This window comes from Hydra viridissima, unplaced genomic scaffold (genome assembly GCF_058129835.1).
Source record: "Hydra viridissima isolate aposymbiotic clone 2 unplaced genomic scaffold, HvirCarnegie_v1 scaffold_5, whole genome shotgun sequence".
NCBI classification, from domain to species: Eukaryota; Metazoa; Cnidaria; class Hydrozoa; order Anthoathecata; family Hydridae; genus Hydra; species Hydra viridissima.
Genome location: NW_028324304.1, coordinates 12,678,690 through 12,699,904, shown reverse-complemented (window position 1 = coordinate 12,699,904; position 21,215 = coordinate 12,678,690). Strand labels below are relative to the sequence as shown.

General features: G+C 27.6%; 2 protein-coding genes and 1 pseudogene across 13 annotated transcripts; 2 read left to right on the top strand and 1 right to left on the bottom strand.

Moving 5' to 3' along the window:
* Positions 1-85: 85 nt before the first annotated feature.
* On the top strand, positions 86-14,834 carry LOC145188509 (translocation protein SEC62-like). The gene is made up of 9 exons (XM_090086589.1): positions 86-194; positions 339-459; positions 5,597-5,702; positions 6,349-6,505; positions 8,069-8,101; positions 8,486-8,542; positions 9,009-9,069; positions 9,630-9,749; positions 14,009-14,834. The coding sequence occupies exons 1-9, from the start codon at positions 159-161 to the stop codon at positions 14,410-14,412; spliced, it is 1,095 nt and encodes a 364-aa protein (XP_089942715.1). The 5' UTR covers positions 86-158; the 3' UTR covers positions 14,413-14,834.
* LOC149888770 (uncharacterized) lies at positions 11,656-12,513 on the bottom strand (annotated as a pseudogene).
* On the top strand, positions 14,683-20,852 carry LOC145189364 (solute carrier family 25 member 35-like). Of its 12 annotated transcripts, XM_090086595.1 has the most exons (8): positions 14,683-14,792; positions 14,870-14,935; positions 15,087-15,202; positions 17,359-17,500; positions 17,635-17,725; positions 17,982-18,043; positions 19,686-19,816; positions 20,124-20,852. In XM_090086595.1, the coding sequence occupies exons 5-8, from the start codon at positions 17,715-17,717 to the stop codon at positions 20,637-20,639; spliced, it is 720 nt and encodes a 239-aa protein (XP_089942721.1). In that variant the 5' UTR covers positions 14,683-14,792; positions 14,870-14,935; positions 15,087-15,202; positions 17,359-17,500; positions 17,635-17,714; the 3' UTR covers positions 20,640-20,852. The 12 variants fall into 12 exon arrangements, with proteins under 12 accessions (XP_089942721.1, XP_089942719.1, XP_089942718.1 ...); XM_090086593.1 differs by lacking the exons at positions 17,635-17,725; positions 17,982-18,043 and having other exon boundaries at positions 14,688-14,792; XM_090086597.1 differs by lacking the exons at positions 14,683-14,792; positions 17,982-18,043 and having other exon boundaries at positions 14,868-14,935.
* Positions 20,853-21,215: the final 363 nt, after the last annotated feature.

The window sequence follows — 21,215 nt, the reverse complement described above, 5'->3', positions numbered from 1 at the left end:
TTTTTATTTTACAGATTATGCAGAGTTTAATAACTAATTAAGCATTATATTGGTTACAAAGCATAAAACTATGCAGATGTAGGTATATTTTAGTGACCATTTTATTTGGTGTCTTTTTGCGTGAATTCTCTTGCGGTAATTTCTAAAATTAAATCAAAATGGCTGACAAGCGATCTAACAAGAAGAAAAAAAAGGTAAGACAGTTAAATCAACAAGAATTCTGAATACAACAATGTTTTTTCTTAGTTATCTATATATAAAGGATCATTTCTCATTTCGTGCGTTAAGAAATTAAGGAGTATACTTTCATGATTTGTTGATTAAATTGTTATTTATAGGGAGTAATCGAAGAAAATGTAAAGGCCACTTCCGAAGAAGAGGATGTGGCCAAATATTTGAGATTTAATCTTGAAACAAAGAAAGCTACCATGTATGGTGATGAAGCTTTTTACTTTTTTGGTGAGCAAACAAAAGTTTTTTTTCTTAAAATAAAAGCTTAGTATTGTGGTAATTTGTGAAAGCATATGGACATTATGTCGCACAGTGACTCAAAACAGCAAATAAATGATAATAAACCCCTCACAACTTTTTTATAAATTAAGTGCTCTTTTTTAAATAATATTAAATTGCAATAATTTTTTTATTTCAAAAGTGTAAATAATTGCTTCATAAAACTTTTATTTTGTATTTTATAGTTAAAAGAAGTAAAAAAATTTGATATTATTTTCAAAGAAATCTGAAAAATGTGAGATTTTTTTTAACTATAATAGAGTATTTTTAATTTAAATAAAAGTGTATAATTATTTTGAAGATAATCTTTTGGCTCTATATATTTCAAATTTACTCAAAAGAAAAAAAAAAGTCTGATTTTTTTGTTTAAATTTGAAGAATTTTCTAAAAAAAAAGGTCGCAAGTAATTGTATTTTTTTGGTTTGTATATCAGCTAAAAAAAATGTTCCACCGAGTTCCAAAAATATATACATTTTTTCTAGTTAATTAACATTTCTACTTTTAAATTATAAAGGGATTACTGTGGTCTCCTGCGGTATTTGAAGTAATTAAAGAAATACAAATGTTGATAAACACTTAAAAACCTTGTTTTCCGCCATTTTTAAAAGTATTTAGTATTTGATAAGTTCCTGTAATATAAAGTTAGCTTAGTAATATAGTGTTATTACAGGAGTAACAATGTGACAATTGTTAAAGCCATTACAAAATAAAGTTTTAAACAGTCTAAAGTAAAAATATATATAATGTAATTTAAGATGTTTCTGATATATTAGTTTTATTATATTGATGGTTCTTAAAAACAACAACAATGAAAAGATTAGATCTTATCCCAAATATACGTGAATTAGGAGTGGATAAATTAAGATTATGGAAGGATTTACTTAATGAAATAAAAAATATTGAGGAAATTTGCAAAGAAAACTTAAATAAAGTAAAGGTTGCTTTAGTTATATTTATTTCAAAGGTGAAGAGAAAACTAACACAATGTGGACGAAATTATGATATATTTATACAAAAAAAAAATTGTTGGTTTCAAAGAAATCTTATGAACAATAAAAATAGTCATTTTGGTTCTGGAAGGCCCCATAAGCAATGGAATGTTCTTGGAGAGCAAAGCAAAAGAAAAAAAGTAAAAGAACTAGCCACTGAACATCATTAAGCTCTATTTTTAGCTTCTTCAAAAAGTGCAAATGCTGCTGGAGAAAAAAAAAAAGCTTCTATTTTAAAAAACAATGTCTAATCTTTTAGAGATAGAAAAAGTTGATAAAACTTTGGTTGAAACCTTTCCCATTATCATGAGTGTAGAGGAAGCTCTTGCATTAAAAACGAACACTGATCTCAGCGATAAACAATATTAAATGATCAGAAACTCAGTTCTTGTACACACTGTACATATTTATCCTACCTTGCACGATATTTTGATGGAAAAATTGAAATGCTATCCTGAGAATATACATTTTTCCGAAATTTTTGCAAAGTTTACTCTTCACAGCATGTTAGATCACACTGATTAGAATAACTGAAGCGCTTGAAATGCCTAGTTGTGGTCAAGGTATTGAAATATTTGGAGTTTTATATGGAAAGATTGGTTTTGATGGAGCATCAAGCCAAAGTATTTATAAACAGAAATACTTTGAGACAAGCATCACAAGTATAGAACTTAAGAGTGAAGAAAATCTTTTTAGTGCAGCTTTTGTGCCTTTATTGCTCAAAGTAGAAGATGGTGAAATTTGGAAAAAATGGAAATCCTTCAAGTTGTCACTTTTGTAGACCTCTTCATCTACAATATAAAAAAGAGAGTCCAATTTTATCCAGAGAAGAAGAATCAGATCTAAAAAATCAAATAAACACCTTAAAGACGTTTTGCAAAGTTTTTGATATTGCAGGAAGAAAGGTGACCTTTAATATCAGCTATAGAGTTGATCTTACAATGTTTGATAATAAAGTAGTTAACGCACTTACAGACACAAAATCCACTCAATCCTGCAATGTTTGCAATGCTAAACCCAACAAAATGAACAATATTGATTTATTAAAAGCAAAAATTGAGAATGAGTCAGCCTTGGGGCTTGGTATTTCAGCCTTGCATTGCTGGATAAAATGCTTGGAATTTATTCTTCATTTGAGTTATAAAGTTGAAATTAAAAAGTATAAGCCAAAAACAATTGAGGAAAAATTATCTGTATACTTAAAAAAAAAGAGATTCAGCTTATATGTTGACATGCCTAAAACTGGGCCTGGAAATACCAATGATGGCAATACTGCCAGAAGAGCCTTTAAAAATAGTAAAGTTTTTTCTGAAATTACTAAAGTTGATTGTGATATAATTGAAAGATTGCATAATATTCTCATAACCATATCTTGTGGATATCCTATTAATATCAATGATTTAGATTTATACTGCACTGAAACAACTAAACGTAAAGTGAGTTTGTACGACTGGTATGTTATGCCTCCCACTGTACATAAACTGCTGCTTCATAGTTCTTCCATATGATATAAATTACCTTAGCCAATCGGGGTATATTCGGAAGATGCACTGGAGAGTTTAAATAAACAGATAAGAAATTCTAGACTAAAACAAACGGCAAAAATATCAAGGTTAAACACAATGATGAATCAGATGCACAACCTTATAGTAAGATCAGATCCAAAAGTATCAAGCAAATCTTTTAGAAAACATAAGAGCTATTGAGAAAAACCGTTGCCAGATGAAGTTATTAAATTAATTGTAATGTAAATAATAAAATAAATGTAATAAAATACAGTTTTTTTTTCTCTATGTATCAACCGCCTTTAAAAACCATTTTTGTAAAAATATCAAGTAGAGTAATAAGTGTTTGTCTTGAAAATACTAAAACTTGAAAAAAAAATTTTTGTATGTGTATAGCCACCTTAAACGCGCGTTATACGCGTTGAAGCTACGCAATTTAAAAAGAAATTTAAACAAATTTGAAATCTTTGACCCAAAAATTATTATTTTGATATATAACATTATTGATTTATGTCAAATTTTATTTAATTTTTACCGTTTTTTTGATTGTTCTGAGTCACTGTGCATTGGCGCTACTGCAATTTCTCTCCTTTTTTTTTTTTTTTTTTATTTTTATTATTTTTTTTTTTTGTATTATTATTATAGAGAATTTTATGATAATTCAGAGAAATGTAAAAACATAGACCTGAAAACCAATAAAAAGTGGGCGCTATTCAACTTTCTCTCCTCCCCTCCCCCCCTAATTTTATGATTTATTCTAATAGAGAATTTTATGCTGATTAAGAATTGTACAAAAACATGGGTCCCAAAATCAATGGAAAGTGCTCTAAACTGAAGCTGAAAGTACAAAATTATACAACAAATCCCTAATATTCGCCATCTTAAATAATATTTTTTTTGTCTAAAAGTTATCTTTTCAAAGAATTCACAACCTGGTTTTTATTTTATCATAAAGAAGACTTTGAATAATAGAACATATGCCAATATGCTTTAAGTAGGATTCTTAATTTGTTGTCTAGAATGAATTTTAAAGTTTTTATGGAGTAAGTTAAAAAATTATTATATTGATTATATACTAAAATAAATTTTAAAACAATTAAAATTGTTAATTAGCAAAGTATATATATATTTAAGACTATAGACTTTTTTTTAAAAACTTTAAGTCAACCCCCAGTAATGTCTGCCATACAAAAAGGAATTATTTCAAAATAATTCTTCTTTTTTTTCCATTTATCAACATGTCATATCTCTTCAAAAACCAACATTCACTACAATAGCACTATTGCCTAGGATCTTGCTAATTTCAAATTTTTCCCAAAAAGATTAAAGAATTCCATTTTTATTATTGAATAAAAATTATCTTTTCTATTAATTTTTTCTTTAATAATAATGCAAATTTTTGTTAAAAAAGTAGTCTTAAATTCTTTAAAAAAATAAAATTTTCAAGAAAGAATCACGTTTCACAAGAGTAAGATATTTTATACTTGTTTGTATATCTAATTACACTCGAAAGAACTTTCGCGCCTACAATAATCCAAGAAAACATTTTTTTATAATTGAAACCAGGCTAGCAATGTTTTGTTTTTTAAAACAAAATCAACCGGAATTTTAGTCTATTCATGATGGCGAATATTAGGGATTTGCTGTATAATTTTATACTTTCAGTTTTCAGTTCACTTTCTATTGATTTTGAACCCATGTTTTTTATGATTCTTAATCAGCATAAAATTCTCTATCAGAATCAATCATAAAATTAGGAGGGGGGGAGGCAGAGAGAAAGTTGAGTAGCGCCTAAAAAGTGCTCTAATTTGAAATCAAAGTTTTAAAAAATCCCACTAAAATCCTAATATTTGAAATCTGCAATTAATTTCATTTCATTATAACATTTTAAAATAATAGTGTTAATGCTGATGGAAACCAGCTATTTATTATATAAGGTAAAGACAATTAACTTATGTCAAGTTACATAGCATTATGTAAACGGTTTTTAAAAGATGGTGAATATTAAGGGTCTGCGTCTCGGAATCCTTTTCTCGAAATGAACTGGAACAAGCATAACTAGACAAGAAATGTCCCAGAAAAAATTGACAAATAAACTGTCCCGGAATAAAGTTAAAAACCGGGACAATAAATTTTCTTTCGGAATTAAAAAATTGTATCCAGGATATCATTGTCTTGTCTCGAATAAAAAAAATAATGAGACGCAGATGCTTAGTGAATATTAAGGTCTTTAGTGTGATTTTTTAAAACTTTGAGTTGAGTTAGAGCACTTTCTGTTCATTTTCAGGCCTATGTTTTAATATTTCTCTGAATCAGCATAAAATTCTCATCATAATCAATCATTAAAAAAAAGGTGGGGGGGGGGGCTACAGTAATACCCATTACATCTACTTGAATATTGAACTTTCTGTGTAATTGAATGTATTAATATCTTATTTTCCCTTAATTAAATATATTACAGTACAAATAAAAATTTGTTTACTTTTATTCTAATTTTTTATTCTAAAAAAATTTTTTTCTACTTACTCATAGAAGTATTTAGTCATTAAAAAAATTATACAACTAGTTAATATATTAAATAATGTCATTCAGGCTCACATGCTGTAGATTTTCTGCTGGACTCCAAATGGGCAAAGGGAAATGCAAAGTCATCTATACAATTTACTCACCGTGATTCTGTAGTTGCTTTCCTAACCAAGTAATTTTAAAATGTTGTTATTTGAGTATTACTTTAGATTCTTAGTTTTGTTTATAAAAATTGATAGTATTGCATGTTAGTTTTATTAAGCTAGACTAATTCCTCAATATAAATACTCATAAGAGTTTTGTACTTTTTGAATTTTTGAATGCAAATTTAAAAATTAATTTAATTTACTTTACTCAAAATTGAATTGACTTATTGCTCTTTAGATTTAATATTTTTTACTAAAACTAAATCATAAATCTAAAGTATAATTCTTAATTTTGATTTATGAATTTTAATTAATGCAATAACTTTTTGCATACTTATTATAAGCAATTATTCAATTATGTATAAATTAAAGTTGTGAGCTCTATTTTCTAGCTTAGGTTAAACAAATGTGTGAAAAATTAACATTTTACATAAATGCAACAGATCACAAAAATGAGTTAATAATTTTAAGGAAGTGTTGATTTTTTAGTTCAAAAACTATTAGCTTCTATCTAATCTTGTTTTAAAATTCACTCAACTATTGCTGTTAGGCAACCAGAACACTACCTAACTAAGTTGTTAAGTTAGCATTAAATGTACTAGGGTGGTAAGAGAATTAGTTATTGTTAGAAATTGGTCTTTTTAAATTAACTGATTTAATATTTTTGTAAAGGTTGTTAAATTACGGAAAGTTTTTTACAAGAGTTCATCTTAATAAAATTGAGAAGAAAGTAAAAGAAAATAAGAAAAGAGATGAAAAATTGAAAGTGGAAAAAGAAGATAAAAAGAAAGATGAAGATCAGACTGAAAAAAGTCCCAGATTAAGAAAGGTAATAATGTTTAAAGTCAATTCATTTACGTGTGTGTGTGTGTGTGTGTGTGTGTGTGTGTGTGTGTGTGTGTGTGTGTGTGTATTTTCATGTGCAAAAGTTTCTGTTCATAAGTGTTCTATTGGGTTCAAGTTTCTTACGATTGTAAAACACAATTTTTATATGGCTATTTTTGTAGCTATATAAATATTTTTCAAATTAACATGTCTTCCGTATTTTAACTAATTTAGTTAAAAAAGTATCTAGGAAAGTTTCAAGTTTTTTCAATATTCTACCTAGTTTTTTATAAACAGCATTAATGATTATCTTTATATTTATTAAGTTAACATCTATAATGACTTTGAGTGTTAATCATTTTTTCGTAAATAATTCAACCTTTAACCATCTTGAATATATTGAAATATTTATTCTACTGGTTATCACATCAAGAGCAATAGTTATTTGATTTTTAGACAGCAATCTTTCTGAAAATATGATGGTTTCTTAATTGAACAATTAAAGTAAAGATTATTCTGCTGTTTGGAAAATTTTTTTTATGAAAAGAAAAACAGCAATGCAGAAGTATACTGATGTAGAGAGACTTTAAAAATTAGAGATGGCTTAATAAAAGGTTGCACTTACTTTCCACACTTATCTTCCATCCTTAAAATTAACCTGGCAACCACTAATTTGGTAAGCAAACCAGATGAATCACTAACAAAAAAAAGTGAAGCATTTACCAAATACCTTTTTATAATGAGGTGATATGAAAAATTATTTCCTGCTACATTTGCCTGATTGACAGCTATTGATGTAATTTTAATAAGCTATCACTTGTGAGGCAATCTGTTCTGCAGCAATTTTATTTTAGCAGCAAGCTGTTTGGAATTTTCTCTAAACTGAAACTAATTGCATTTGTGTAGCAAGTCTTTGCCAAGCAGGCTTAAGCAATCAGAGTAGCGCAAGAAACTTTTGTGTTATTTGTTCTGTTCAAAAATACAATGATGCTTCCCAGAAAATAAAAAACAAAATATTTTTTAATGTAAACATTGAAATGAAAAATGTTTTCTTCTGCTGTAAAAATGCAGAATTTTAAAAAGCTGTCATTTCCAGTAAATTTGCAAAGTAGTGAAAAGTTCAATTTGAAATTTCTCTTGTGTGATTTTTTTGGAGTCTGAGTGCATAGGACTTTGATCCTCTATAAGTCATTTTCTCTGTATAGCTCTAAGTTGTATGACATAATTTTGTGCAACACTTCCTATCAATAACAATGAAGAAATTTCATAAAAAAAACTCATTTGAATAATTTATCACTCTCACATGTTTGGATTTGTGTATGCTGTGCTATGTCTATGAATTAAATGTAAACATTTAATGTCTTATTTGTAAATGTATGTTTGAATGTTCTACTGCATCAATATTTATTATTTTGCCCAAAACATTTGCATATGTAAATATTACAATTATAATAACAAATATATTCACAGCCATTAACAATATTCTTTTAGTATATTACTTGTTTCCTATTCAGTTCTTATCTATTTAGTTTTTAAGTTTGTTTAAAATTATTTCCATTTTTAATAGGATGGAAAAGATGTTAAAAAAGTGAAGAAAAAGGTGTGTTTTTTATTTCAATTTTTGAAATTGTTTTGGTTTAGGAATGTGACACTTGCAATGTCACACAATAATGTTAGTCTTTGTAAGGCTGGATGTAAAAAAACTTTATGATTGGTGTAAGAGAGCTAATGATATTGAGTTTGTAGCTGGTTGTAACAACAATATGATGATGTGGATCATTACCAATATTCCTCTATTTTGTGGGAGGAAGTTTTACTTTTATTGTCAACAATATCTTGTTAATCTTATTGGTTTAATTAAAATCAAAACTTTTTATCTTTGGATTATTTTTTTTCTTGTCTTTTTTTTTGTTTTTTGTTTTTTAGGCTTATTACTTTGTATGTCTTTTTTTTTTTGTTCTAATTTTACTAAATTTCTTTTAAGGTTAAGTTCACACTAGAGCCACATGACTTTCAATGTTTTATTGACAGTGATAAAGAGGTATCAATTGTGTTCAGCATCACCAGTTTATGTATTTTATAAATAAATATACAGGAATTCATTATTCATTTACTTCACAAACATTTATTTTTAAAGCTTTTTAAAATTTACATTTTCAATTTAATTTCTCTTCTTAGGTTTAAACTTGTGTGAATACAAACTTATGAGGATGCTAATTGTTTTTTATTCCCAATGTTAAGTTTATGAATTGTTTAACATCTTTTGCTAAATGCTTTTTGCTTGTAAAACTTTTTGTAATAAAACATTTTTTAACAGCTATTTTTTAAAGAATATCTAATTACATGAACGGTAACAAAACGTTATCTAAAAATTTGATATTTGTGAGATATTAATATTATGATGTAATATTCATGTGATATTAACATAACAAATTAATACTCGTGAGATATTAACATAATATTCTTCAGCAAAATTTTTTTAATCAGTCAAAGTTATGCTTTTCCAGGTTTATGTGTGGATATATGATCCTGTGAGTTGCAAGAAATTTATTCTTGGCACAATACTTGGTAAGTCCTACTTCTTTTACATTCAAGAGCCTTTTTTTTTTTTTTTTTTTTTGGATTACATGTAATGATTGTTCAGTCACCAAAACCAAGAAATATAAATTTGTGTTTCAAGAGCTTTTATATGAAAATGAACTCAGAAAAAACAGTTTTTTAAACAAGCCACATATCAATTTTTAACTTTTTTTACCAAGCCATTAATAATAGGTAAGCACATTGTGAGTGGGTAGCCAAGTCATGAATAATAGCTAAGCAATTAATAAGTGAGTAACCAAGAAATTTTTGCATAAGTTCTTTATATAGTATGCAGATAGATAAATGGATAATTATCAGCATGAATAAATCCTGAATCAAAGTTATTTACAAGTATAATGATTAATTGTTAAATATGTCCAATGTTTCCTGATATCAGTTAGTTATACTTTGTATCATATTTATATTTTGTACAATGTTGTATTTTGTAATTGCAACCAGTTAATTGGATACAAGTTAGTTATTTCAAATTTTTGTCATTTTAAAAAATGATAAGGAGGAATAATAAATTAAAAGTTTAATTTCTTTAGTACTTTTTGTAATTGCTGTTTGTTTGTTCCCACTATGGCCGGAAAGTGTTCGAGAGTATAGTTGGTACTTAAGTGTTGCTGGTGCAATCTTTGTTGGTGGCATTCTCCTTCTTGCTGTGTGTAAGTAAATTTATAAAAAAGAAACTGTTTTTTTTTTAGAATTATAGTAAAGAGTAAATTATCAAAAGTTAATTCTGGTGTTTTGGCATACAGTTTAATCTTATTTGCACAATTATTATTGAGATGTTTAAGCAATTTTAATTTATAATTGTTAGTGTGACCTCATTCCTGATAATTTTGGTCATTTTTAAAGCTCGTTTTTACTTGCCACAAAAAATGTGGCATTAATCATTTTTGCCACAAAAACCCTTCTACAACTCATTGTCATAAATTAAGTTATTTTAATACACAATTTTTTTTTTTTAATTAAATAATCTTATTTGTTTGTCTTCAATCTTTTTTGTAAAAACAAAAAGTAAAAATTATTAAAAGCTAAACATTTTCTCATTAAAGAAAATTTAATTATGTAAAAACAATAATATGCTATGTAAAAATATTAAAAGATTAGTTAAAAAGGAGGTAAATTGGTTTTTTTAAAATTAGTTTCTAAATTTTTTCTTTTAGAAATAAATTTGATATACTTAGTTGAAACTTTATAATCTAAGATAATTGGAGTTGTGGTCGTTGTTTTAAATGTTAGGAATTTAAGTTAGAATTAATCAAATTAATTTTTTTTTTCCAAGATCTTTTAATGAGAAAATTTTTTAACTTTAATATTTTTTTGTCATTTACTGCTGAGTTTTTGGAAGCATGAATGTTTGGGGTTGTTGTCTTATCATATTACAAATCCCAGTCTAATAAGTTTTTCCCAGAGGAATTGGTAAACAAGAATTTAGTGATACCCTTTTGCATCAAGAACTTCATCTACCCTGTGTGATTTAGTAAACTCAACATGTGTGAAAAGGTCTATAAGCAGGCAACCTGCAAGCTTTGTATAATTAGCCAACTGTTTCATGCACCTCTTTCTATTTTAACAATCCGTCAGGAGGACAAATTTCTGAAATTTTTTTTAATTTCCACAATCTGTTTTAAGGTAGCAGAGTTATCTTTTTTTAGTTCATAAAGAACTTTTTTACTCATAATGAACATTGCAACTTTGTCAGCATAGCTGGATACTCTTACAGAGCCAGTGAACACATCTTTGCTGTACCCTATATTTATCTCTAAACTTACTTCATTGAGGACCTTGAAGTCTTTTTCTCTGCCAAAGAGTCAACTATACTGAATCATTGCCTAAATGATCAGATCATTCTAATGCTTGAATATTTATTACTGATCTTCAATCTGCAATAATTACATTTAACAGTGTTGTACACAAGTTAGGTTGTTGTTTATACATGTAAATTTACTTTTACATTTAGAAATATTTTAATTTTTTATTAATACTTAAATGGTCTACTTTAAGAAAAGTAAAAACCCCCTCTCCCTCCCTAATATACATATATAGCTGTTTATAAGTTATGAGGATGAGGATGGCCTTCAATAATAACAGGCCTTGACATTGTGCAAGAGGCTGCAAAAACTGAAGGCTGTTTAAAAATTTTGTTACTTAAACTTTTTATGAAGAGCAAATTAATGTTAGAGTGGTTGTTTTCTCATAAATGTCTTACAAAAATAAAATTCTTAAAGGAAAAATAACAGCAGTTCAAAAATTGATATTTGTGGTATTTCACATTACCAGAATAATAACAATGTTACAGTTAACATAGTTTGACTAAAAACATAAACAGAGATAAAACCCATTGGTAATTTTTTTTTTTTTAAATACAATTCTGTAATTTACAAAAAGAATGGATAGCTAAAAACCTAAATGTAATGATGAAAACGATCAACAAAAAAAGTCCATCATACAAAAACAATCTTTTTATGTATATATATAAAACAAATATATTGCACTATAAAGGCTTTAAGATAAAATGGATAGGAAAATGTAACAAGAAAATTTAAAAAATATATAACTAAAAATTCACAAAAAATATAGCTTCAGTATTTTCATCCTTGACTCTCTGTTACCACTAGGAGTGGTAATAAGTGCATGACTCTTGAGCAAAATATTGGAATATACTCTGCATTGCTTTTTTGTTATTTTAAGTACATACTTACCTGCTATAAACTAAAACTGAGTAGCACAAAATGTCCTGCATAAAGACCCAGTGGCTTAAAAAAATAGAAAGCTAAATAATGACCATTGGACTTGAGTATCAGAAGGGATTTGAAGTCCATTCCTGTTTTAAATAATCAGATAATCTCCATGTTTGTGATCATAAATTTTTATTTCACTTTTTTGCACATAGCCAGCTATGTAAACTATAGTTATTAATGTTGACTGATTATCTGAGCTTTCAAGATCATAAAAATTATCCAGCAATTCTTTTTCATCAGTAGAAGTATCTCTGCATAATGTCACAAGTATGAACATCAATGCCATCTACAGCATTATCTAGTTTTAATCTCAATTTGGTATGGTGAATATGTATTTTTTCAATTACAGATTTAGCATTTACAAAATAAGTACCTCCTGATCCCTGTCAAAGTTTAGAAAAAGTTTTTTTAAGTGGATCTGTTGAAAAACAATCTAACAAAACATATTTAGCTCTATTACTCAATTACATTTCCACTATATCAATTAAACCATAGCATGTATGTGCAATTGCAGTACTGTTATCTTGTGAAAGCTATTTGACTTGCTTTCCAGAAGGTTTCATAAAATTTGACAGTTCAGCAGTTTCATATAGCAATGGTAACTGTGGATCATCAACTGAGTGGATTTCACCACATAATTCATTTCTAAAGCAAATGCTAGCACCAGTTGCTTTAACATTAACAACACTCCAAAAAGAAATAATTTTTTCTATATATATGGCAGTATCTTCAAAAGTTTTATTTTAAATGTCTGGGTTCTAAAAGCAGCAACTGTTCCTTCACAAAAAAAAACACAAACACAACTTTACAGACTGTCTCTCTTTATAGGTCTCTCTTTATAGGTCTCTCTTTATAGGTTTTGGATAAACTGATTTAGCTGTAAGTTTTCAATGTTTAAAAAGAGTAATACACTCAGTTTTATATAACATTTCTAAATCACTCCACTTAGCCAAAAAAAGTGTTCCGTTGTGCAAAAATTGAAGTTGAGCAGTCTTTTCTGTTAAACAATTGTTTCATATAGATTTTAAAAGATGCACATAATCATGTAATAAAAATGCCATTGTGGTAAGAAACAAATGAAAAATCATCAAAAATTTCCAAAAGAAATAAAGGAACACCAAGTTTGAAAACTTTTGACTGTATGTGTAAACTTTTTTCATTAAGCTTAAAAACAATACAATCATTGCTATTAAAGAACCTAGATTGAATTTCATCAAATACATGTGTCAAATACATCATCTTTTAGAAAGACATTTAACTCATTTGGTAAAATATTTTGAAATTTGCTTGCTGCCATGGTTTTTTGTGATTTGTGTGGTGGTGCTGGTTAACAACTTGATGGTATATTTTTAAAAATAGATGTTGAGTTTAACTATTTTTGTTTTCATATTTGGTTACAAAAAGTGCATCATCTGGCTAATGCAGTTGAAATACTGCTGTGTAATCTGAGACAATAAAATCTGTTCTTGGGATGGCATCACTCCATCTTTTCCTCTCCTTTGGTAATTTATAAATTGAGATTTCTGGTTCAGTTGAGTGATAGTTTGACCTGCAGAGCGGTACATAACATTTTAAATGCATTTTTAAAACTGGTAACATAACTTATTATTAATTCAAAAATATAAATACAACTTTATTATCTGTTAGTTATTATGTCCTAAATTACGTCCTATCCAGTTAGCTTTTACGTCCTAAAGTTGCATTACATGATTTATCAACCAATAGGATTTCATAAATTACTAAAAAAGGCGCAATCCAGATCTATGCTTAAAGTGAAAAAATCAAAATGTAAATGTAGTATTATAAATCGGCCTTTAGTCAAACAACTTTATTGTGTCAAGGCCTGTTATTATAGAAGGCCATGGTTATAAGGCAATTCACAGTTCAGCCACACATAATACAGATTGATTATAAATTTTAAAATATAAAAACAAGTCATATTTTACAAATAACATGTTACTTATAGATTGTTAAGTCATTCTGTTTCAACCATTCATCAGGTTTTTTAAAAATTTTGAATTACAAACTTTTAAAAAACTTATAGGGTTGCTTTACACTAGCCAAAGGTTTTTTTTGTTTTGCAAATAGGTTTTTCTAAATAACAATAAAATGTATTGTTTTTTTATTGATTTTTTATTCAAAATGATCAAATTTCAAATATTTGTATTTATTTTTAGTACGATATATTGTGTTTGTACTCATATTTATGTTCACAATGGGAAAAGTTCGTTTTTGGTTTCTTCCTAACCTCACTGCAGAATGTGGTTTCTTTGAATCCTTTGTTCCTTTATATACATATGCTAACAATAAAGTTGATGATAAAAGTAAGAAGAAATGTAAAAAAGATAAATTTAAAAATTCAGAAAATCCAAAAAAAGAAAAACCCACTGAAGATCATAAAATTATTCTACCTGTTAACAATGAAAAGAAAGATGAAAGTAAAGATAAAATTGAAGATAGAATTGAAGATAGAATTGATAGTAATGACAGTGAAGAGAGTTCTGGAAGTACAAAAGATGAGGATTGGGTGAAAGTAAAAAAGCATGATATGAAGCAAGATGGCATTGAAGTTAATTGTTAATTTTCTTTGTTTTTGTTTGTTTTTTTTTTGTTTAAGGCCTATGAAATAACAGTTCAGCATATTTAGTTAATGAAAAACAATATAAATGTCTGACAAATGTTTAGTAATATAATAAAAGGCATATAATTTTGTTTTCTTTTAAATTATATTTATTTTTATTGCCATCTTCATGTTGAAATATTTATTTATGGAATATTTTTGTACTTTTTGTTGGGATCACATTTTACATCCAAATTTTGAGAGGAAGGTTACTATGAAGTAATATCTTGTGTATTTTTTTTTTAATATAGGAATATGTATGGAAATGAAAATTATAAATGCAGGGTGATAAAATTTAAATTACCTAGATGCAGTTTTCCATGTCAAATGTTTAAATAGATGTAAGCAATCATGTTTTGAAAATATATATTAATACTTCATTACCTTTTTGTGTTACCTATTTGTAATATAATTTCAGTAATTAGCATGAAAGTGTATTGTGGGTATTTTACGAGGAGTTGTACTATAATTGAACACTAGCTAGGTAATTCCATATATTTTTTTAATGGATACTTACATATATTGGTTCTAAGCAAATGCATTTTTATAGTAAATTGATTTTTATAGACACTTATTCTAAGCAAATAGATATTAATCTGATTTCTTATGAGGTTTTTAATATGTTAAAATATTAGTAATGAACCCAGCTGCAGAGTGTTTACTTGGTTCTTTGGCAACATGTGGCGCTTGTTTGTTTACTAACCCATTAGAAACTGTAAAAACACGGATGCAGCTTCAAGGGGAACTTCAGGTCAGTAAAATCTATTATATATTTATGTAAGTGAGCATAGTGAGCTAAATGTCAATTTTATGTAAGTGTGCATAGTGTGAGCTAATGAATGTCAATTTTAAAAATGTGCAATGTTAAAATTTAAAATGTTAGCTATAAGAAAAAATTTTTTATGCAAATGGAATTGAAAATAAAAGTACATATTTTTGGTACCATTTAATAAATATACAGTAGTTATCACAGAAATAATACATCTTTATATACATCTGACTTTTTCTTTTTTTTTTTCCAATACATCTGACTTTTTCTTTATTAAAAGACTTGTAAAAAAATATTTATTTTCCATTTATTTTACTATAAACTATAAGAAAAAAAATCATTGTTTACAAAAAAGTTTACAAAATACAATGAAAAGTTGTGGTAATAGAAATAGCGCATCAAACAAAAAAATTGTGCTGTATAAAAGTCTACATCATGACATTAAAATTAACATTAATATTTTGCTGGGTAACCCTTATTCTTTATTACTTCAGCACATCTTGATTGCATACCGTCAACAAGCCTTTGACGTTATTTGACAGTATTGGCAGAGTTTTTGAATTTCTCCCAATACTCATTAAAGTTAATGGTTTGTTTATCCCATAAAGCCATCTCAATATTGTTCCATGAGTTCTCGATCAGATTCAGATTAAGAATTTAGAGTGGCCATTCTAAAACATTAACTTTATTTTCCTCAAGCTAAGATTTAAAAATCTTTCAGTATGCTTTGGGTCACTGTTGTGCATTTAAATCCACTTTACAGGTAGGTTACAAGCATATTGCTCAATTATGTTTTTTAACATATCTTTGTATTTGTATTGACTCAAATTCTCAACAATTATGACCAGCAAGCTGATACCATGCCAACACAGCTTCCATACTTTAACATTAACCCTACTGTTTTTCACTGTCTTAAGAGTATACAATAGCTTGTTTTCTTGCTTCATAGTTTGCCTAACATACTTTCCCATCAGACTGGAAACAATTAAACTTGGATTCATCAGTCCATAACATGTTTTTCAGGAGACATTTTTTTTAAGGAACATTTTTGCAAACCTTAATTGCATTAGTTAATTTAGTTTTGAATCAAGGGTTTCTTCTTTGATATAAGGCTTGAAGGCTGGCTTCTTGTAAATAACAATGAATGGTTGGGGTCTATACAACTGCCTGATACTGTTCTTCAATTTTGGTTTTTATGTCATTAGAAGTTAGAAAAGGATCTATTTTAGACATCCTAACAAATTGGCGATCCATATATAGGTATATATAGGTATATATGCATTGTTCCAGTACTACAGTAATACTTTACAGTACTACAGTAATACTCAATATGTTTATTTAAAAACTCCAATTTTTAGTTGTAAATGGGATTTTCCACTAGCATGTAGTATTTTATTTCATATGCCTGAATAATAAATTTTAACAAAAGTTTTTGTCATATTGTCGTATTTATTTCCAAACAATAGTGCAAGTTCAGCTTGTAAGTTATCGTAAATTAAATTTATAAACATAGAAACATGCTATAGAATGAAATTAAAAGAATATATTATGAACTATGCTATTTCTACAATCACCACTGTATAATAGATCATTTAAGTATGTGACATTTCTATAAGATAATTAGGAAAATATAGTAAATTGAATAATAATATTAGTAAATATTTTGAACTTTCTAGTTCAAGGTTAAAAAACAAGATTTTGTTAGAAAACAAATTAGATATTTTGTCTCCTTATTAACAAGTTATTTTACAATTATAGTTTTATTCTTTAAAACATGTTTAACATGTTCCTCTATTTATGAGCTTTTAACATGATCTTAAGAAAGTTTAGAGTTCAGGCATTTTTGTAACTATAAGTAAATAATTCACCAAAGAATATGATTTTATATACTTAAGGGAGCATTTCATTAATCTAAAAAGACATTTTATGAGTGTTTTATAAACTTATTTGATAGGATGTTTAAGTATAATGTACAGATCCAAATCTGCTATATATAGTCTTATAAGTTAAATTTAAAAGTTTATTTGTTGAGTAACTTAAGTAAACTGTTCATTATCCAGCTTAAAATATTAAAATATTATTTATATTTTTGTTACATAATAACTTATCCTTGAATGAAAATCTAAATTCCTGTTCAGTCTCGTGGATCATACAAAGTTTACTACAGGAATGTGTTTCATGCATTTTATACAATAGCCAAAGTTGATGGTGTCTTAGCTCTGCAGAGTGGTTTAGTTCCAGCACTTTGCTATCAGTTTGTGATGAATGGAATAAGATTGGGTAAAAAGCAACACTGCATTTGTTTTTAGTTGAATATAAATATAGACGATATCGCTGTTGATAGATTTTTAATGGTTTTGAATTAAATATAGTTGTGCTTTTTACAAATTTTTTAATACTGTTAATGTTCTTAGATTCAAATGGTGGCAAATATTTACCAAATTAACGCCCAGTAAAATCTGCACAGTCATCAAAGTTATTACAGAAATTTTCTATGTTTTGTGGGTAATAGCTTTTAGAGTTATCGACTTTGTTTTATTCAAATATTTTTGATTATATCTTACCTTTTATTTTAGCAAATTAAATGTTTTTTTTTTCTTTACATCTTCCTAATGATTTTTTAAGACTTTATTTAGGTTTTAAAAGTTATGCTAATTAGACATAAATATCAAAAATAAAGAACCTCAAAGATAAAGAACATCTTTCTGCTTATTTTTTAACTAAAGCAATAAAATCATGGTGATTTTTTCTATTTTTATAGCAAGTCTCAAATCTCTTATTGTGGTTGCTGTCCTCACTTGCCTTCTCTAAATCTACAGTTAAGTACAAAAAAATACACTTTACTATACAATTTTTGAAATATTTATACAAGTAATTAATTACTTCATAAGCAATTAAGAAGTACAATACTTATTTTCGAGTAATTTAAAGTCATCCAAATATTTTAATTCTTATGAAAAATTTACCTGAAATTGATGTGCAAAAGAAATACACTTATGATTTTGTTTACATCAAACCCTCTTATAAGTATATTTACACATCTTTAAGTAGCACATCAACTTGTTTTATGACCAAATGTATGGTTTCATCAAAAAAATTTATTTATTTGAGTTCTAAAATTTGGCCAAAATGGTCAGAAAAAAAGATTGCGGTGTTGATGAACATAATATTATTAAGATGAAGGTGGATCTTCATATAGAGAATTAGCAAAAAGAATTCAGTATTATTTGGTACAAAATGCTATTAAATACGAAGATAAAGAAGAAAAAAGGCAGATCAAGAAAAGCATCAGAACAAATGGACAGACAAGTTTTATATCAAGTTTAGAAAAACCCTTTTGTGTCAATATCCCAAATTTTTTTGGAAACTGGAGCAAATGTGTTGCAATAGACAATACAAAGAAGATTAGTGAAACAAGATTTAAGTTATTCACCTTATAAAGTTTATTTGTGTGTCAAAGTTTTAATTTATGTGCAAATTTAAATTATTGTTAAGAAAAAATTATTTGCATGATCATTTAAGTTGGGATAGAAATGTAGGGTTTAAAAAATGGGAAAGTATTTTGTTTAATGATGAAATCAAAAATAATGATCTAAAACACATGGGTCCAAGCCAGAAGAGTTTTGCTCTTGGCTAATAAAATCAGTGCTTTACTTTGGCCTGCGTAATCTCTAGACTTGAATCCTATTTTAAAACTTGCAGAAACAAGTCAAAGGCAAATTAAGAAATGCAAAACCAAGCAATAAAGTTGAACTGTGTACTGGATTGCAACAGGCTTGGTGTAGCATTCTTATTAAAGGTGTCATCAAATAAACAAATCAAAGCCCAACCGATGCAGATCTCTTTTGCAACAGATGGGTCATGCAGTTAATTATTAGATTTGTAATATACAGTTTTCATGTTTTTTCTGTATGTACTAATTTTTTTGAATATCTGTTTCATGCAAGTTTTCCATAAAAGTTTAAAAAATGATTTTTTAAAAATTTGGAAATTAGTGCAGCTATTTTTAATTGCTTATGAAGTACTAATTATTTGTATAAATATTTCAAAAATCAATATTAAAATATTGATGTTATTTCAAAAAATTTAAAGGTATAGTAAGTGTATTTATTTTTTTGCACTTAGCCTTATTTTTAAATTTAAAAATCCCCTAATTCTTTTCTATTATGTGATGTCTTCTCAAAATGAGTTTTTTAAGAAGTTTTATAAGACTCCAAGTAGAGATATTTTACACGTTTTTGACATGTGGAAATAAATTAGGATTTTGTCTAACAGTTTTTAAGTGTTTATGTGGAATAAATTCTAACTAAATGAAGTGGGTTAGGTGGACTGGAATTTAAAAATAGCGATATCGTCTACCTCTAAAAGTTTAATAATAATTATACTAGTAATAAAAAATGTTGATGTTTTTAAAATTATTTACTTAAAAGTCATTTTTAAAAATAACGATCGTTTTTATTCAAAGGATCTTACCAAATAATGGTGAACGCTAAATTTACTGAAGATGGAGAAGGAAATATAAGTTATTTAAGGTGCATGGCTGCTGGTGCACTGTCAGGATGTGCAGGAGCTGCTGTCTGCAGCCCGATATTTATGGTAAATATACTTCAAAAATAAGACGTTACCTCTTTATCATTATATATTTGAAATATAAAATAAAAAGGGGATATCTTTTGTTGCGACTAGTTATTGTGGCAAGAAACAGTTCCTGTATGATAAACTTACAAGTTTCACAAGCCAGTTATTAGCTTGTGAAATATTTCTAAAGTAAAGTATAGTAATTAAAGTACTACTTTCCGGAACCGAAATGTATGGCTAGTGGCATGAAAGTTAGTTTTCGAAATATAGTGAAAGATACAGTCCCAAAACAATTTTGTTAAATTCCTACTTTTGATTTCTTTAGATAAAGACTCAACTGCAATCGAAATCAAGTTCGGCGATAGCTGTTGGTACTCAACACAATATCACAAGTCTATCTTCGGCTGTTGCCTCTATTTACCATAAACACGGTGTTTCTGGGTTATGGCGAGGTGCATCAGGATCAATGCTGCGGGTTACTATTGGATCGGCAACGCAGTTATCTTCTTTTTCGAAATCCAAGGATTTCTTATCACGAAATAATGTGTTTGAACCAGGAAGTTTCATGCTGTCTACCACAGCTAGCATGATAGCGAGTTTTTTCGTTGTTTTAGCGATGACTCCTTTTGACGTTGTTACTACGCGTCTCTATAATCAGGGTGTTGATTCTTCTGGTAAAGGTGTCAAGTATAAAGGTGTTGTTGATGTGTTTTTTAAAGTCTTTGCGTTAGAAGGGATTTCAGGATTTTATAAAGGTACAAGTGCCCATTATTTTAGGCTGGGACCTCATACAATAATAGGACTTGTTCTCTGGGATTATTTACGAAAGTACTTTGGGTGAGGTAATAAGTCTATGCTAGAACACTAAACCTAAATGCGAGCATTAAAAGTATTTTTTAAGACACGCTTTGTACTAAATTTTAAAATGTTCCTTTAACTACGCACTTATGTAATTGTACTTATTTATGTAATTTTGTAAACATTAGTTTATAAAGCAATTAAGAGGGTTTTATTGTTATTGTAATATTTGTTATCAAATAAACAGTTCAATGAACCCAAAGGACGTTTCTTCGCGAAAATAGTCTTCTCTGAAAAATGTCTTTTGAGAGCAGTCTCACAGAACCCCTTTGTCTTTAGGGTAAGATTGTTTAAGAGAGGTTCAAGTATAAATTCAAAGTTGTTCCATAAAACCTTTCAATTTCTGTAAATTTTTCAGCTTCCTTTTCAATCTTTTTGCAATACTCTTGATGTCTTTTGTAAAAATTTCTGTTAAGTGCTTTCGTCTTCTGGCATTATATGGTGACCATGATGTTTCAAAATTTAGCGACTAAAGATTGAATAACAAGCTTTAAGCCTCTAATCGTGTCGAAATTTTCTTCTAGTACTGTTTGAGTTTCATCATTAACTAAACAATGGT

Coding starts and splice junctions, on each gene's coding strand:
- LOC145188509 (XM_090086589.1), top strand. CDS start 159: ATGGCTGACAAGCGATCTAACAAGAAGAAAAAAAAG. Junction 460..5,596: donor TGAAGCTTTTTACTTTTTTG/GTGAGCAAACAA, acceptor AATGTCATTCAG/GCTCACATGCTGTAGATTTT. Junction 9,750..14,008: donor CATTCTCCTTCTTGCTGTGT/GTAAGTAAATTT, acceptor ATTTATTTTTAG/TACGATATATTGTGTTTGTA.
- LOC145189364 (XM_090086593.1), top strand. CDS start 15,089: ATGAACCCAGCTGCAGAGTGTTTACTTGGTTCTTTGGCAACATGTGGC. Junction 17,501..19,685: donor GATGAATGGAATAAGATTGG/GTAAAAAGCAAC, acceptor TTTTATTCAAAG/GATCTTACCAAATAATGGTG. Junction 19,817..20,123: donor TCTGCAGCCCGATATTTATG/GTAAATATACTT, acceptor TGATTTCTTTAG/ATAAAGACTCAACTGCAATC.